Source organism: Aquarana catesbeiana, linkage group LG04 (genome assembly GCF_042186555.1).
Source record: "Aquarana catesbeiana isolate 2022-GZ linkage group LG04, ASM4218655v1, whole genome shotgun sequence".
Lineage (NCBI taxonomy): Eukaryota > Metazoa > Chordata > Amphibia > Anura > Ranidae > Aquarana > Aquarana catesbeiana.
Window position 1 is genome coordinate 210,520,242 of NC_133327.1, and position 18,216 is coordinate 210,538,457.

Genomic DNA, 18,216 nt, shown 5'->3' on the forward strand with positions numbered 1-18,216 from the left:
GGGAAAGGGGGGGAGGGGGAAAGGGGGGGGGGGGGAGGGGAGAGGAAGAGGGAAGGAAGAGGGACAGGAAAGGGGGAAAAAGGGGGGGGGGAAAGGGAGGGGATTTGGAAAAACAAGACAGCAGAGGGAAAAGGGGAAGGAAGAAATTCCAGAATTAAGAGGGGGGAAAAAGCTGGGCCGTCCTGCGGTCTGGTTTCTTCCTCATCCCGGGGGCTGCGACACGCTTTGCGGGCGTCCCCCCTCCCCCGCCGTCTATCAACGGCCTGGGGGGGGCGGATGTGCTGCCAATACGTGTCGGTGTCACGCTCCACTTGCTGTGCGCGAGGCGCCGTTCTGACGCCATCGCGCACGGGGCTGTGTTTACCATACTCGTGGGCTATGGGAGGGCTTGCCGCGTACCGCTGGCCGGAAACGGCCAATCGGTGCCTGGCGCGCCTCCCCCCACCCCACGGCGTGACATTGGTGGACATCACCGCGGCGGGCTATTTAGGGGCGCTTCTCGGGTGGTCATGACAATCGAGGCTTCCCACACACTACCCAACACTTGGTTTGCTTTTCCATTGGTCATTCTGGTTCCCTTCATTGGGCTCCTCCGAAACACAAGGTAATTGGCACCTCTCATTGTTTTATCACTACTTTTGTCCGGCTCCACTTCCCTCATCCACCCACCCCACACCACCCCTCTTTGTCACTTCACTTTCCTTGTCCCCTCAACCTCCTCACCACCCCTCTCTTTCCCTTCCCCCCTTTCCCCCTTCCCTCTGTTCTTCTCTCCCTCCCCCTCCCCCCTTTCTTCTTTCCCTCCCCTCTCCTCGTCTTATCCCCCCTGTTCCGCCCCCCCGTTTTTACCTCCCCTCCTTCCCCCCCCCCCTCCTCCTTTTTCCCTTTTTCCCCCCTCTTAATTCTGGAATTTCTTCCTTCCCCTTTTCCCTCTGCTGTCTTGTTTTTCCAAATCCCCTCCCTTTCCCCCCCCCCTTTTTCCCCCTTTCCTGCCCCTCTTCCTTCCCTCTTCCTCTCCCCTCCCCCCCTCCCCCCTTTCCCCTCCCCCCTTTCATTCCCTTCTCACCATTGTCCCTTCACCCCCAGAATGTCCTCGGTTGCATGCCTGCCGTGAGTGCCGCCCATCCCCTGCCCGCGTTGCTGTCCACCTCAGCTCCCGGTGTGGGATTGTTCCCCGGACCGTCTGTGGGGCCTCGCCGCCACTCCTTCAACGGGCCCATCCTGAGTAAGTAAGCATTGGTTATGGGGGTTCCAGGTGTACCCCTAAACCGTGCCCTCATATGTGTACTGGTTTTCATTTGTCTAACTTTCTAACAAAAATTCCTTAATTTTTATAGTAACTACACGCACCTGCTCCTGATGAGTGGCAGAAGCCACGAAACGCGTAGAGCTTCTGAGTGACGTGTTTCCACTAGTGTTACAAGAACTTCAAGTTAATTACGTATTCTGTACCCCTACAGGCTAGTGAGACCATAGGTCCTGCAGGCTATATCTTTTCTTATCAATGGCATACATCTGTATTTTATGGTGAACATGGGAATTTTAAAAATATATTTACTAAATATTTTTACCTTTTGATATGACCTATTTATTATCAATGTAGAGTCATCATTGTGAATTATGCATACCCTTAATGTTACCAGCATATTCATTATGAATTGTGCTTAATAGTCTCAATACCTTTGTATGTTTAATTACCTGTGCTATTTTGAATTTGTATGTATTATGCAATGTACAATAAAATTCCTTTATTATTCACCCTATCATTCTTTGGGCTGTCATATGCTTCACACAAAGTCCCACACCCCTGGTATATGGTTATAATGGAATGAGACAGGGATGCACGCATAACATTGTTATTTGTGTTATCTCTAGAACCTCTCCTAGCGATGATCCGGGCAAATCAAGATATTCAGGGCATAGAGATATCAGGGCTAGAACATAAGGTATGTTAGGTTTTATGTATCTAAACCAAGACAGACGCTACCTAATATTCTAATGGAGCTGAAAAGATATGGGGAAATCTCAAATTTAAAGGTCAATGTAGAGAAGTACGAAGTATTGAACATCTCTGTCCCCCAAGTGGAACTTAGGGCCCTTAGACCCCTGAATCCTTTTGAATGGAAACAAAGGGGCTTAAAATATTTAGGTATCAATTTGCCTGTGTCAGTTACAGACTTATATCAGGATAATTATATACCTCTTCTCAATGAAATTAAGCAAGAATTGAACGGTTATCCTTCCGGCAGGCTCTCCTGGCTGGGCAGGATAAATGTGATTAAAATGGTGACACTTCCGAAAGCTCTGTGTATTTTCCAGGCCATCCCAATAAACATACCGAGGGCTTATTTTAAAACCCTTAAATCATTGTTAAAGAGATTCATCCAAAAACATAGGGCCCCCCACGTTGCATATAAAATGCTTGTAAGATTTAAGTCAACTGGGGGACTGTCTCTACCAGACTTTGAGAATTACCACAAAGCAGCAGTTCTGGTGAGAATAATTGAGTGGACGCATAGTGCCCTTTTTAAAAATTGGGTTCAGTTGGAGGAAATTGTTAGTATAACATCTTTAGGCCAGACTATCTGACGAGACAGCACAGAGGTTTATCTAAGGATTTACCCTTAATTACAGTATAAACCTTAAGAGCCTGTGATAACCTCTATAAAAATATGAAATGGCAGTATAATAGCCACTTATTGCCCCTTACAGGTACAAACTACTTCCCGACGGGGGAAAGAGAATACAACCTTTTTAAATTGGACACTTTCAGAGTGTTTGAGATTAAAGGAGTTGTAAAGGCAAAAGGTTTTTTATCTTAATGCATAGCTATGCATTAAGATAAAAAAACCTATTATGTGTAGCAGGCCCCCCACCACCCCCTAATACTTACCCTGAGCCCCTTCTCTATCCAGCAATGTTCACAATTCCCCCAGCTGTCCAGGACTCTCCTCCTGACCATTGGCTCCCACGGCTGTCAATCAAAGTCAGATAAATCAGAGGAGAGAGGGAGCGGGGCTGGGGCTCCATGTCTGACTCGGCTCAGGTGCCCCCATAGATAGCTGCTGGTCTATAGGGGCACTCATCAGGAGGGAGGGACCAGAAGCAGTGAAGAGGGGCCCGAGAAGAGGAGGGTCCGGGTTGCTCTGTGCAAATCCACTGCAACAGAGCAGGTAAGTATAACATGTTTGTTATTTTTTTTTTAAGAAAGACTGTACAATCACTATAAAGGTTGTCTTGAATGGGAATGTCCTTTGTTCACTACCAGAACTAAGAGATGGGTATGGATTCCTGGAGATATGGGCAACTCCAGCATTTTGTGAACTCTTTGCCAAAACCCCTCCGTTCAATCCGTGAACTCAACCCATTGGAGAGACTTATAGACCAGGGAGGGATAACTAGACATGGCATTTCAAACTTTTATAAGATGATGATTTCATTCGTGGAACCTGGGACTTCATTTCTCTTGAATAGATGGAAGCATGAATTAAATCTACCTATCCCTGAAGCTTTAAAGTCTAATGTATAGATTATGCACATTATACCTCAATAGATATGATGATCAAAGAAATGAACTAGAAACTTTTGACTAGGTGGAATTTTGTTCCATCCAAATGACACAAGATCAACTCAGCACTGTCATCTGAGTGTTGGAAAGAATGTGGGGGCGGGGAAATGCATGCCCATATTTGGTGGCACTGTCCTAAGATCCAGCTATACTGGGAAAAAGTTGTAAGCCTAATTAAGATGATTAGAAACTCCGAAATTGAATAAGACCCCTGGCAATGTTTATTTCACGCTACAAGCGAGACAAGGAAAAAATAAAAAATGTCTATCATTCCATTCCCTCTGAAAGCAGCAAAAGTATGGACCTCAAAATATTGGAAACCAAAGAAAATACTATGTTGGAAGTATTTAGATAGGTAGATAGGAACCAAGGATTAGGTAGAAAAGCCTGGAAACCCTTAGGGTTTGTTTCTTTTTTCTTTTTTTTTTTTGGGGGGGGGGGGGACGGTTTAGAGTTTTTTGTATTTAAATGTGGGATGCCTCCACTTCTAATGTTGCCTCTTTTTTTTTATTTGGGGAAGAATTATCAATATGATATATATGACTATTATGACAAGGTTCTAGGAGATACACTTTTTATATATGTTTGTGATGATATTTATGGTGAAGCTGAATGTTTTTTGTATTGAATTTCTGTTGTGTTAGTTCACTGAATGAATACTGACTTGGCTTTTTTATGGTGAAATATTATGTTTTGTTATCTTTTGCTAAAAGGAATAAAAAGAATTTAAACACAGAGAAAAACACTTTACAGTAGTTGCTACCAAGTAGTAAAATACTTAATTTAGTAATGCGTAGGGATGGGTGAATATGCCCAAGTTCAATTTGTGCAAGGGGAAGTGTCACCGAATTCTGTTTGTAATTTTGTGAAACTCAGACTTAGTAGCGAGTCCCATCGAAATCAATGGGGGTAAATATTGATACTGAATTCTGGTCATTTTAAAAGTCTAATAGGCAAGCTATAGTAATAACAAGATCCATGAAATCGGACACTGCCAAAGGGATTCTGTGCCAATGCCAAAGGAAAAAAGAAAAATGAGAGCGGACAGGGTTCTGTTTATGTGGCTTCGAGGACTACATAAAAATGCACAATTCTTTCAAGTAACATGTTTGGGGGATGCTTTAATCACTTGACCTCTGGAAGATTTTACCCACTTCATGAACATACCATCATTTTTTGCTATTTAGCACTGCGCTACTTTAACTGGTAATTGCATGGTCATGCAGTGCTGTACCCAAACAAAATGTATATAACTTCTTTACACACAAATAGAGCTTAGTAGTGTTTGATTATCACTAGGTTTGGATGTATAAGTGGGACTTTTTTATAGGCCTTGTGTGTGGTGTTTTATTTTACTTGCATTTTTTGGTGTGAAAATTTAGGGGTGATATGAACTCATTTACATTTGGAGCAATATCTGGAGGCCCTAATACTTTAAAACAGCGCTTCTACATTTCCCCCACCTGCAGACACCCACAAACACTGTGGTAGGTTGTGGGGAAGGGGCCCTTGTCCTCATCAACATTCTTTGCTAGGGGCCTGGTACAGTTCAAGAGGTGGGAGCCACATGCTTGCCCTCCTCCTTTACTGGCCAACTAGGCTGCATGCTAGGGTGTGATATGAATTTTGGGTGGAGCGATCTTTTTTTTGCGGGGCCACATGCTTGCCCTCCTCCTTTACTGGCCAACTAAGCAGCATGCTGGGGTCTGATATGAATTTTGGGTGGAGCGATCTTTTTTTTGAGGGGTTCTCCCTTAAAATTAATTCCAGACCTTCATGCTTTTTTGGGAGGACACAATGCTGTTTTTTTTTTCTGTGTGGGATCCCCCATCAATATCTATACCAGACTCTCATCTAGGATAAGGGTTTGGTATAAATCAAGGGAATCCCCAGCTGCTTTTTTTTTTACAAATAGAAGGAAGCAGCAAGAAGCTTTTGCCATCAATTAAAACTGCATTTTTTTTTTTTTTGTAGATGTCAATTTTTTCAAGGTTCTATACACTGTGCAAGTTAAGGGCATTCTTCAGGCATGTTATTGAAAGGAATTTAGCATTTTTACTTTTTCACTGTAAGTGATAATAAAATCGCTCTTTCCCACCAAACAGATTTTTGCTTTGATTGTTCCCCAGGGCAGTGCCCAGCCCCCAATGCCATATGTTTAATAATCCCTTGCTTATTAGCCTAGAACATGGCAAATACTGAATTTGAATAGTCAACTCCTATTGATTTTTATGGGGTTCAGATTTGAGCCAATCAGGAGAGAGAGAAGGCAGGGTCGAACCCAGGCTCTGTGTCTAAATGGACACAGGGAGATGTAACTTGGCTCGGGTGCCCCCATAGCAAGCTGATTGCTGTGGGAGCACTTGACAGGAAGGAGGGGCCAGGAGAGCCGAAGGGGGACCCAAGAAGAGGAGGATCTGGGCTGCCATGTGGATATCCACTGCACACACAGGTAAGTATGACATGTTTTTTATTTTTAGAGAAAGAAAAAACAAGACTTTACAATCACTTTAAGTCTGGTAAATGTCCACAGTATTTAGCTGGGACCGAAAATGTAGAACCTGCTGGTAACCACAAACCTGAACCCCATCTGAGCATGCTCAGATCACCATCTTGGAAAAAGGCAAGCCAGAAAAGCCACAGCGGCCGCATCACTTCCTGCCTTTCATGCTCAGAGTGTACTTGCACTGCTGCAGCCATGTTGGAAATGGAAAGCGCCCACAACACAGACAGGTGCAGGAAAGCACTGACAAACTGGGAAAAGAAGTGAAAAGCATATGGAAAACAAGGGGAAAATGCTTCCACTTATGTCAAAGCTTGTTTAAAGCTTTCTTTCACAGGCTTGCACCACCAGAATGTGGCTCCAACCATATATCTCATTTAGAGGCTGTTCAGGAAGGATTTCCACCCAGGAGAGGCTGAACCTGGCTGGGGCAACGAATGGTAAGGGATACCTTGCGACTCCAGTCCTGATCAGGTGAGGACAAAAAGGAGAATATTGCGAGCTGGGTCTGTCTTTGATTTATAGTTAACCAGCTCTATCAGGTTGTGGGGAGGGGAGCCACAACCATTGTATGCGGCCATGATGCACCAGGAAATAGTATTTATACACAGATCATGTTTTTTATAAGAGAGTTCTGATAAGAATTACTGCTCTATGAACACTTTGTGAAACTGTAATGATCACAAAAGGGATAGTTGTAAAGTGTATATCAAGCAAAATGTTTTGTTTTTTTGGATAGAGTTTTCGATAGAGTGAAACGAGGTTAGAAGCCCTGTAGGATTTTTACTGCTGTCCAAGTTAAACCGTTTCCCTCACTTCTTTTCCTGCTAGCAGTATTTTACCAGATATTAAGGGAATTCTCAAAGAGCATCACGGGCAGAAATAGAATGCTTTTTTAGTTAAGTAGAGGAAGACTAGAACCCCTGTTGAGTTTCTATTTCTATCTGTGTCCCTGCTGCAGATTTCCCCCCACTTCCTCTCTGGTAAAGCGGTCTCAGTGGGACAGAAAATCTCAATTATAAATCTCAGGTTACATTTCATATTGATGGGACCAGGGCATCACATCCCTGAATTCATACATAGAACACATTTCCTTCCTTTTAATGTTAGGACTTTTAAAGTGCCATATATAAACATAAGTTCATATATTGAAATATTACATATGCTATTTTATTTAATACCAAAGGCTAGAAACATGTATATAATATACACAAACAATTTATGCAAGTATACCTATGATTTAGGGGCACAACATAACGTTTTTTTGCCTGGGTTGATTTGTGTGACCAGTACAGTAGGTAAATATGCCTATTTACAGAAGAAACAATGTACAGGTTATAAAGTGGGTGTTGAATATATTTGAGTAACCATTATGAACAGATGTCTCCAACAGCCACTGGAAGTGGTATCTTCTGTATAAAAATGAGGTTCTGGTGAGAGAATGCTAGGAAAGCATAAGTGGTAGGTACAGTAATTATATAGTATAACGTGTTATGATAGTTCATCCAGGGATATATAGGCTTTATGCCACTCTCAGAGGTATTATTCGGAAAACTATATGATTCTGGTATAAGCTTACATAAAAGCCTTAGAGCTCATCACAGGGGAAGTTTCATGGCTACTGTGGAGCGATGCCTATGATACAATAGGCTATATCAGCCCTCAAAAGAAGTTTAGCACAGAAACAAGGTGTTGTAAACATTAACTGATACCTATAAGATTATTTACATCAAGCTTGTCTTTTTTACATACTTCTAAAATAATGAAACTACTGTTCCTTTAAGTGTAATTTTCTAATGAGTACTCTGCTTTCATACAATTATTAAAAAAAAAAAAAAAGAGTATGCCGGTCATTTACTAGTAAACCACTTCTGTCTATTGCATATGTCACTTTTATGCTAATACTTAGAATAACTCTTGTTATACAACTGGTAACAGTTTCTTACCAGACCTTAGCATTACTTACATATGGAATCTGGGCTGCCACCATGTCCTTATACAGTTGTTCTATTTCACTGTCACTCTTATATCCATAGCGGCATAATTGGAAACCAAGAGACCAATAAGCTGGCATTACAGGGCGTCCTATGAGCTTAAAAAAAAAAAAAAAAAAAGTTAGAACCTTACTTGGATAAAGAGCCATACAAATAATTATTAGGTTTTTACTCTTACTTTAGTGTACTGCTGAACTACACTTTCTGGAGTTGTACCCAGTATGATGAAAAAGTCTAAAATTCCACCAATTGTACGATATGTTATAGCTGGGGTTGGCTGCAGCGTCACATCTGAAAAATATAATATTCATTTGCAAATTAGTCATGAAATGGAAACAATATTAGGACAGATTTTAATATGCCATGTGGAGAAAAGCATGTCAGCTGTTTGATCATTATATATACCAACCTATATGGTCCATATGTGAAAGAGTCTATCTTTCTGATATGTGACATGACTTTATTTATCAACTGAAATTATCTGAACCCCATGTACGTAGCAATGATCAATTATTCAGGTCTAAATCACCCAAAGGCTAACCTTCGTGTATGTGTATGTCTGAGAAAAATATTGGCTCAGTTTTAAAATGTAAAGCACAACCGGAAAACTGATAATTTTGTATGGGTAATATGTTTCAAAATCAGAATTCTCTCTTGTGACTATGTTTTTCTGAACTAAAATGTGGAAACCCTATTTCTTGATTATTTTCTTTTGATTTATATGCATTTCTAAACAATAGTAACAAACTCTAAGCATGGGATATTTGTTTTACATAGCTGCAAAAGGAAGAAAACATCTACTACAGGATATAGGAAGTGAGTATCAAATTTACCCATTGCATTGCTGTTAAGTAAGAACACTCCATAAGCATTTCCATCTTCTTCAATTCCCATGTAGAAGGGATGAACTCCATATGAATTATGTTTGTACTGAAAACATAAGCATCAGAAGTCAAGTATGTGATATATAATTATCCAATAAAATACACAATAAATGTACTTCCCTTCACATTAATAAATATAGGGAGAAAGAGAGCGCACGGCCGTCCTAGTGTGCTAACGTTTATTTAAAATCTTGTCTAAAAACAAAAAGTTGCACTCACAAATGTAGACTTGGTAATCACAGTTACACCAACATCTGGGCCTCCGGCCTGTTACAAGGACTGAGCTCCCAGACTCAAAGAGTAGGGATGGATGATGTAAAATCCTGGACAGTACAAGGAGCTGCGCATGCGTCTGGACCAACCTGCATGACGTCAATCCCAGCTGCTATAGGAGGTAGTAACGGGTGGATCGTCTCCCCAGGCCGTTGCTATGATAACATGTTTTGGAGGCTCAGCCTCCTTCTTCAGGTCACACCCTTTCTCTCCTTCACCACATTATATATGGGATCCAAACCCCTCCCTGGAAAAGATCTTAAAGGAACCAGGTCGGGAGTATGGAGTTCACATAACATTAATATTAAAAAGGGAAGAGTAACCAGCAACCTACCATAAGATACATTATTCATTAAAGATTAATAATTAAAATAATCATAAATACTGCATTAAAAATTAAGATCATAACTGCAGTAATATTATTAACAGTACAACTCATATTGAGAAAAATCACATTGAGAAAAAACACATTAGAAAAAACACATTTGATCTCTACACTCATCTATAATCAACTAATATTTAAAAAAAAATTGTATTTATTTTTATATTAATTTAAAAAGAAAATTATTGTTATTTAGGATTACAATAATAATTTAATTTTAATTAATTTCAATTTATTTTGAAATTAAAGGACCAGAACTTTTCACTTTTGTATAACACTTTTTTTTTTTTTTTTCCATAATAATTTTTATTGAAAGAAAAAATATGCAAGGTAGTAGCTTGTACAATAACATGGGTATTATATAGAAATTTTGTCACAATATTCTCAAATATAAGTATATTACATAAATACAAACATGTAAATGTCAATTCAGGATTTCAATTCGTTTTTGACAAACCCGTGTGACTCTATACGTAACCTTTGATGGGGTGTTCAGAGGGATTATTATGACCCCTTTATTAATTTAGGGATCTTAAGTAGGAAATGAGGGAAGGGGGAAAAAAGGAAGTGTGTAGGGGATAGGGAGGAAGAATAGAGAGGTGTGGGAACGGGGGAAAAGAATGGCGGGTTGGGTGGGGGAGAGATAGTGAAGTTTTGACGGGTGGGCAGCGACAGAAGTCGCGGTCCATCCGGTCCCCTCTATAGGGCATTGTCACCCCGACCTGACCTGAACTGTTTTTAATTCTTGATGGTCTAATCAAAAGAATATTCAGGAGCTATACATGCTATAGCGTTGAGATAATTTGAAATGTGTCCAACAGGCCCATGTGGTCGTAAATTTTTGGATTCGTTCTTGTGAAATGTGCACCAGCTCCTCCATCTCCTCTATCTTAGAGATCCTCCGGAAACCATTCCCCAATCGTGGGGGTGGAGGTGGATCTCCAATGTGTCGGGATACATAATCTAGCTGCGTTCACCAGGTGCATTGCTAATGATTTAAAGTACTCGTTTTTAGTCAGGTGAGTGTGATGTAGGAGATATTGGGCAGGGGAATAGGTCAGGGAGTATGTTGTGATATGTGAGATGAGGTCGTGGACTTCTTTCCAGAAAGGCTGTATGGAAACGCAGTTCCACCATATGTGCAGCATTGTGCCTTTTGCTGTCCCACATCTCCAGCAAGTGTCTGGGACAGTTGGAGAGAATTTATGTAGAAGTGACGGAGTCCTATACCAGCGTGTTTGAATTTTATAGCCATTCTCCTGAATGGCTACATTAAGAGAGCCCTTATGTATATATTCGTTGATACGAGACCAATCCTCCTCCGTGAAGGTCATCTGAAGATCTGTTTCCCATGCTGTATGTGCGGAGCCTGGAGTATAAGAGGTATCTGCTATAAGTGTGTTGTACATTTACAAGATTAGGTGTCTTTGTGGGGAGGATCTGGTGCAAAGTTCCTCAAAAGGAGTTAATTGTCTAGTCCAAGTCAGTGTCGTTCCTTGAGTTGATAGGAAGTGTCTGATCTGTCGGTATGTCCAAAAGGGGAAGGATTTGAGGAGGGACGAGTCAACTAGGTTTTCATATGATCTAGGGGTCTTGTCTACATAGAATTGATAGGCTAACATTCTGTTGTGTGGCCATGTCAGGTTTAGAAAGGATGATGAGAGCCCTGGGGTGAACTCAGGGTTGCCTCTCAATGGGGTTAAAGGGCCTGGTACAGAGGAGATTGACCTGATTTTAATTGTTCGTCTGAAGGAACTTAGCGACGCTGAGATAAGAGGATGCGTCAATATCTCCTGTGGTACTTGTCTTGGAGCGATCCAGGGGAGAGACTCCAGTGGAAGTTGAGAGATCGATTTCTCCAGGGTAACCCAAAGCTTACTCGGTGCATGGACATTCCAGTCCACGATTCGGGTAAGGTGGCTCGCTAGGGAGTATTTGTAGAGGTCTGGAAGCCCAATGCCTCCGTTAAGTCTTGGCCGCGTGAGCCTAGCGAATTTGATGCGTGGAGGGGAACCTTTCCATAGGAACAGTGTGCACATCTTCCTATATGCTGCAAAAAAGGATGTTGGAAGATGAATAGGTAGGCACTGAATAATATAAAGAAATCGTGGCAAGGTTATCATTTTTAAAAGAGCGGAGCGGCCAAACCAGGAGACATTAAGGTTCCCCCATTCTTTTAGGTCAAGTTGCGCTTTCTTTAAGACCTTAAGGAAATTGACCCTGTATATGTCCTCTAATTTAGTGGTGATTTGGATACCTAGGTAGGTTATTTCCTGTTGGTTCCATTGGAAGGGAAAGGAAGATTGGCAACGTTTACGTTCCTGTGTTGTAAGGGTGATTTTTAAGGCTTGGGATTTCGCATAATTAATCTTTAGATGTGATAAGGTTCCGAAATGCTCTATATCTTTAAGTAAATTAGGTATAGAGGTGGTTGGGGAGGTCAGGGAGAGTAGAATGTCATCTGCAAAGGCAGATACCTTATACTCCTTTCCTTGAATTGTCAGACCTGTGATATCGGAATTGTCTCTAAGTCTGTTAAGGAGAGGTTCCAAGGAGAGTACAAAAATTAATGGTGAAAGGGGGCAGCCTTGCCGCGTACCGTTTCTTATAGGGAAGGCGTCCGACAGGTGGCCATTTACTCTTACAGCTGCACTCGGGTTAGAGTACAGCGCTGAGATGTGGGATAACATGCGTGGGTGAAGGCCGATCCTCTTCAGGACCTCCCCCATATAATCCCAGGCCACGCTGTCGAACGCCTTCTCAGCATCCAAAGACAGAAAGAACCCTCGGGTTTTTGTGGTCGTGAGCCAGTGGTGGATATTTAATGCTCTAATGGTATTGTCCCTGGCCTCTCGTCCAGGGACAAAACCAACCTGATCTAACGAGATAAGGCTTGGCAAGAAAATGGACATTCTGTTGGCTAAGATTTTGGCGTAAATCTTGATGTCCACATTGAGTAGTGAAATAGGTCTGTAATTTTGTACTCGTGTAGTGTCCTTTCCCTCCTTAGGGATTACTGTTACGTGTGCCTCCAACATACGCCCCATGTTCATCGTGGGGTCCGCTAAAGAATTAAAAGTGGTTAACATTTTTGGAGCTAGGGACTGGACGAAGCATTTATAATATTGCAGAGTGAAGCCGTCTGGACCTGGACTTTTACCCAATTTCATCTGTCGTATGGCGATCTGTAGTTCTTCAGTTGAGAGGGGCTGTTCTAATTCTTCTGCTTGTGTTTGTGAGATTGGTTGTGGGCCATATTGGGTCAAGAAACTCTTTATAGCTTCCGTTCTGCGTAATGCTTGTTCGGAGTTTGAATTGGGGGTCTTAAGGTTATATAGACTTTTGTAGTATTGTTCAAATGCATGGGCTATATCTTCATTTTTAGATAGTGAAGTGCCCTGTTGGGTCTGTATGTGGTGAATTGTGTTAGACGGTCTAGAGGTACGTATTGCTCTGGCCAATAATCTACCGCACTTGTTGCCTTGTTCATAAAAGACTCTGTGGAGAACATACTGGCGTCTGGTGCGTTTACCTAGTTCTTCTAACAACGTTGAGCGTGAATGCATCGGTTCCTGCAATGTCTGTTGTGAGTGGGATTGTTTATGTGCGGTCTCCAGTCGCCTAATGTTGGCAATCAGGTTATCTATGGTGACCTGATGCAACTTTTTTACCTTCGCAGCCTGGGCCATCAGCTCCCCCCTGATCACACATTTGTGAGCTTCCCACAAAGTGGTTGGAGATATACCTGGGGTGGAGTTCTCCCTGAAATATGTGTCAATACTTGCTGTCAGGCGTGTGGTGAACTCTGCATCTTTTAATAGGGAGGAGTTAAGTCTCCATGTTTTTGTTTTGGTGGTCAAGTCTGGGAAGGTCAGAGTAACTGAGATAGGGTGGTGGTCAGAAAGGAACATAGGGTCGATCGTGGCCTGTGTGGGGTAGGTTAAGTCAGGTTGGGAAAGGAAAAGGTAGTCCAGTCTTGAGTATTTTTGAAAAGGGATGGAATAGAAGGTGTAGTCCTTCATGGAGGGGAACATTGTGCGCCATGTGTCATGCAGCGCTAGACCTTGAATTTGTAATTTAATTTGTCTTAGGGCTCGGTAGGATAGCGTTGAAGTTCCTGAGGAGGTATCAAGGTTTGGGTTGAGGGGTACATTGAAGTCACCTCCTAAGAGTACAATACTTTCTTTGAAGGAGATCAAAAGGTCGCACACTTTCCTAAAAAAAGATACTTGGTGTTCATTTGGAGAATATATGTTTGCCAATGTTATCGGCTTAGAAGCATAGGTACCTTTAATAAATACAAATCTACCCTCAGGATCCAGTAGGGAGTCTGAGAGCTTAAATGGGGCCTGTTTAGAAACAAGTATGGAAACTCTTTTTGTCTTAGCTATGGGATTAGTGGAATGGAAGGCAGTTTGGTAAATGTGATTGGAAATTTTTGGGATGGAGTTAGAGCGAAAATGAGTCTCCTGTAGGAAGATGAATTGGGCCTTTTGCTTGGTAAGGGAGGACAGGATCTGTGAGCGCTTTTCAGGTACATTAAGCCCTTTTGCGTTGAGAGAAACACACTTCAACGCTAGAGGAGCATAGTGAGGCATTTTCTTTTACTTTTTTTTTTTTTTTTTTGTAAATAAATGGATTTCGAAATAAAGATCAAGACCCGGGTGTTTATTTATCTTCTCTAAAGATTGTCAGTTCACGTCGGGGTGGTCCAGCCAGTAGCTGCGAAGTGTGTTGGGGTAGAGCTTGTGTGGAGTCCCGCCAGGGGTAAGAAAAGTTAGAGGGATAGGGAATCAGTGGGGGCAGATAAGGTATAGGGTGGAAAGAAATACCAGAGGTGGAAACGGAGGTACCAATCCACCTATAAAATAGAAAACTGGTTGGTCAGCAGACTAACTCTTAGTGCTGCTGCTGGGGGTTGGTGAGCGTGTCTGGGGTTCAACTCCTTGGCCATAGAGAGGAGTGTGAGTAGATAGTAGTGTAGGAGGGAACAGTGCAAGAACGAAAGTAAGAATGGGACAATTGCATCCTGTCAACAGTAAACTCAACATAACGTAAATATCCTGAGAGCCGGTGGGGAACAGATATAGGTCTTATATCTGGAGACTGAAAACTGAGAGAGATTCAGAACATAAGCTATACATAAACATAGATATCATGACTCATAAATCCATTCACTTGCCTCCCCATCTAGGTTTTATGGGGGTTTCACATCGTTATGCATGTGCATTCTAATCCCCCCCCCCCCTTCGAAGGTGTATAGGGTCATGTAACCGTAACTACCCATCTTAAAACTAGACAGTGATAATAGGGGTATGGGATATGGGATCACCCCATCTCCTGGGGTTTTCGGGGGTTACCTTCTTATTTATATTATACAAGCTTTTGTACTGATGATTCGTATTAACTCTATGACTTTATAGGGTTATAGCCCTATGAGCCCCCGAGGCATACTGTGCGGCTTCCTGTTCATGATTGTCAGGGTAGTAAGTAATATCCTAGAGTATTGTTCATTTAGTATGTCTCAGTGCCATTATCATCTACATTGAATGGCAGATAGAGGATAGTTGTGATTATAGAGAAAAAAAAGGGAGCTGCATGTGTCTGCCTCGGTGACTTCCAGTCATCATACGTATTCATATGTTAAGGGTATACTGAGATAGTTAGCGCATATATCCGTATGAAAGGGGGTTGGAGATCGGGGGATGAGGAAGGGAGGGAGGTATAAAATGGGGAGGGAGGAGGGGGAAGAGGGTCGGGAGAGAGGGTTGGGGTTAAAGGGAGGGAGGGGAAGGGGTGGGAGAAGGGAAAAAAGGGGGTAGGAGGGTCGGGTGAAGAGAGAGGGAGGTAATGGGGGAAAGGAAAAATGAGGGAGGGAAGGGTGAAGGTGTAGGTAGGAATAGGGGGGAGGACGAAGGTGTCCCTAGGGAGAAAAATGTTAAACCAGTTACTTTACTAATACAGATATACCGAGTCCCAGATATCTAAGAGCAGTGTATTTATGCATCTTACGGAAAAAGGTGTCTCCCAAGATGTTGATGAGTATGCAGTCGTTGAAAGACCCAGTGTATGGGAAGAGCCTCTGGTGTAAGATATGCTAGCTTCTTAACGTGCTAAGGAGCCTCAGTTGTCTTGGGGGAGGCAGGAGAGCATGTCAGCTGTAGACTTGGAGGTTGTGGCAGGTAATGCAGTAGTCTCAAGAGTCTGGTTTAATGAAGGTGTCTCGATTCCGCGCTGCCCGGTCAGACAGTATTCTTTCCGCGTGGGTCTATAAGGGTTTTTTGATTTAATTATGAGAGTTCCGGTCAGGTGAATTTTGCAGACCCTTGGTTAGAGTCATAATGCAAGATTTTTAAAGGGCAAGGGAGCATGCTTGAAAATCATGGTCTTCTCTGCATAAATGAGGTTATACACAGTTTTAGCGTGTATAATGGAGATGAGTCATAAATTCCATAAAATAAAAAGATGAAAACTGTGAGCCAAAACAGGAAGATGAATCTCTTTTGAGGAAAACAGACCTACTTAGATAGTGTCAGGATATCAAAAAGAAGTGAAAATTGCTTTGTCAGGCCTCCTGGTGATTCCTGCGGGGGGTCACAGGTTGTCGCCTGGCTTGGTATTCCAGGTCCCGTCGGGAGGAAAGTGCTCCGGGAGAGGGGGGTCCTGATCTCCTGCGTCTAGAGCGATGTCTCTGTGCTTTGGGTGAGGGGTTGTGTGTTACCAGCTTCCACGGCTCAGATGGGAAATGGAACGCACACCAATCCAGAAGATCTATCGCTGGTAGATCGAGCTGCTCACAGAAAGCCTGAAGGTCGTCTGGTGATCTTAAGAGGGCAGTGCGGCCTCTAGCGGTGGCGGACAGGCAGAACGGGAATTTCCAGCGATATTGTATATTCCGCGCTCTAAGTTGACCCAGCAGGGGGTGCAGGGCGCGCCTGTTCTGTAGTGTAGTTGGGGAAAGGTCCTGAAAGAGCTTAATTACAGTGCGATTGTGGTGTAAATGGCCTCTTTCTCTAGCTTTTCTCAGGATTTCTTCCTTGAGCGGGAAGTTCACTACACAACAGATAACATCTCTCGGGGGCTGATTATCTCGAGGGGGCGGCCTGAGGGCTCGGTGCAGTCTCTCCATCTCAATTGGGGAATCTGGTGGCCGGTCTAATAAATCATTAAAGATGGCACAGATAGCCTGGGGTAGTGAGCCTGCTTCCAAGTTTTCCGGTACCCCCCTGACTCGGATATTATGTCTCCTGCCCCTATTGTCGAGATCTTCGACTTGGCGGTGTAAATCATAAAGATATGAAAGTTGGGCATCATATGTGTGCTGTACTTGCCTGATGGCAGCTGTATGGAGCTGCGTAGTCTGCTCCACATCCGTTATGCGGGCCGCCACCGCCTGAATGTCCATCTTGAGGTCTAAAATCGCAGCTTTCAAAGTGCCCGTAATATTGTTGGTGATGTCCATTGCGACATGCTGCAGATCCGACAGGTTAACTGCTGGGCTGGGGCGGCGAGTTCGAGTGATCTCGTCTTCCATCTGAGAGTCTGATTCCTGGCTGAGGCCTGAGGCCTGTGGTGTCTGTTCAGCCTCGTGGTCGCCGGAGCGAAGTGTCCGGAATATCTCCGGGATGTTGCGGCTGAGCTGTGTAATCGGCTCTTTCGGTGTCCGGGAGGCCGAGACACTCCTGTTGGATTTCCCCATCATGGATTAGGGCGATTATTCCCCGTTGAAGGCTGCTTTTACTCCTCGGGTAGCCGGAGCTCTGTATTCAAGCGGCCATTACGGACTCCAGCCTGTATAACACTTTTAAATCAGGGTACCTATCTCCAACTCCTTGTTAAGCCCCTCAGGTGTCATACTATTTAAAGTAAATATCCAGGACACCTGCTTACATAAACGGGTAAACCTTTCACCTTCTGAGATTGACATTGATATGGACTCTATACCAAAAAGTTCCAAGCCATCTGTACTACTCCCTTGTGTATGTTTAAAATGGCATGGGAGACTTTGCTTGTCTATTTTTTGTTCTATAAATCTACGGTGCTCACCAAAATGGGTGCGCATGGCTCGCACCGTCCTACCTACATACAAGAAACCACAATGGCACCTCAACCCGTACACGACAAATTGAGTGCTACAACAAATGAAGTGTTTAATATGAAAAATACGTCCATCTCTGCTGGTAAGGGTTTTTTCGCCATGAGAAATAAACGTATATGCCTTACATTTGCTCAGCTTACACTTGTGGCACCCTATAATATTAAAAAATTGAGGAATATTGTTAGCCTAATAGCATGTTTTTCTCTTATGCTGCTAGGTGCAATGAGACTTTTAACATTAGTGGCCCGTCTGAACACTACTTTGGGGAAGGACTCTACCCAGCACTTTGTCTTGTCCCAATACAGGCCAATGTTTTTGGACTGCTTTCTTAATTGCCCAATGTTGGTCATTATATCTAGTCATAAACAGAGCTCCATGATGTTCCTTATCAGATATTTAATTTTCCCTATTGGTGATACCATCTCTATACTGATCCACTGCCTTCTGGATATGTAAAGGGTCATACCTTTTTTCTTGAAATTTTCTGGTAAGTATGACAGCTTGATCGTCATAA

The 18,216-nt window shown here is 42.8% G+C and overlaps 1 protein-coding gene across 2 annotated transcripts in view; it reads right to left on the reverse strand.

Moving 5' to 3' along the window:
* Positions 1 to 18,216, reverse strand: part of SI (sucrase-isomaltase) — a 470,126-nt gene that overhangs the window by 102,219 nt on the left and 349,691 nt on the right. For both annotated transcript variants that reach the window (XM_073626133.1, XM_073626134.1), the window contains exons 51-53: positions 8,899 to 8,995; positions 8,244 to 8,356; positions 8,038 to 8,163 (exon numbers count right to left, since the gene is read on the reverse strand). In XM_073626133.1, the coding sequence (XP_073482234.1) occupies positions 8,038 to 8,163; positions 8,244 to 8,356; positions 8,899 to 8,995 (336 nt within the window). The remainder of the gene's footprint in view (positions 1 to 8,037; positions 8,164 to 8,243; positions 8,357 to 8,898; positions 8,996 to 18,216) is intronic.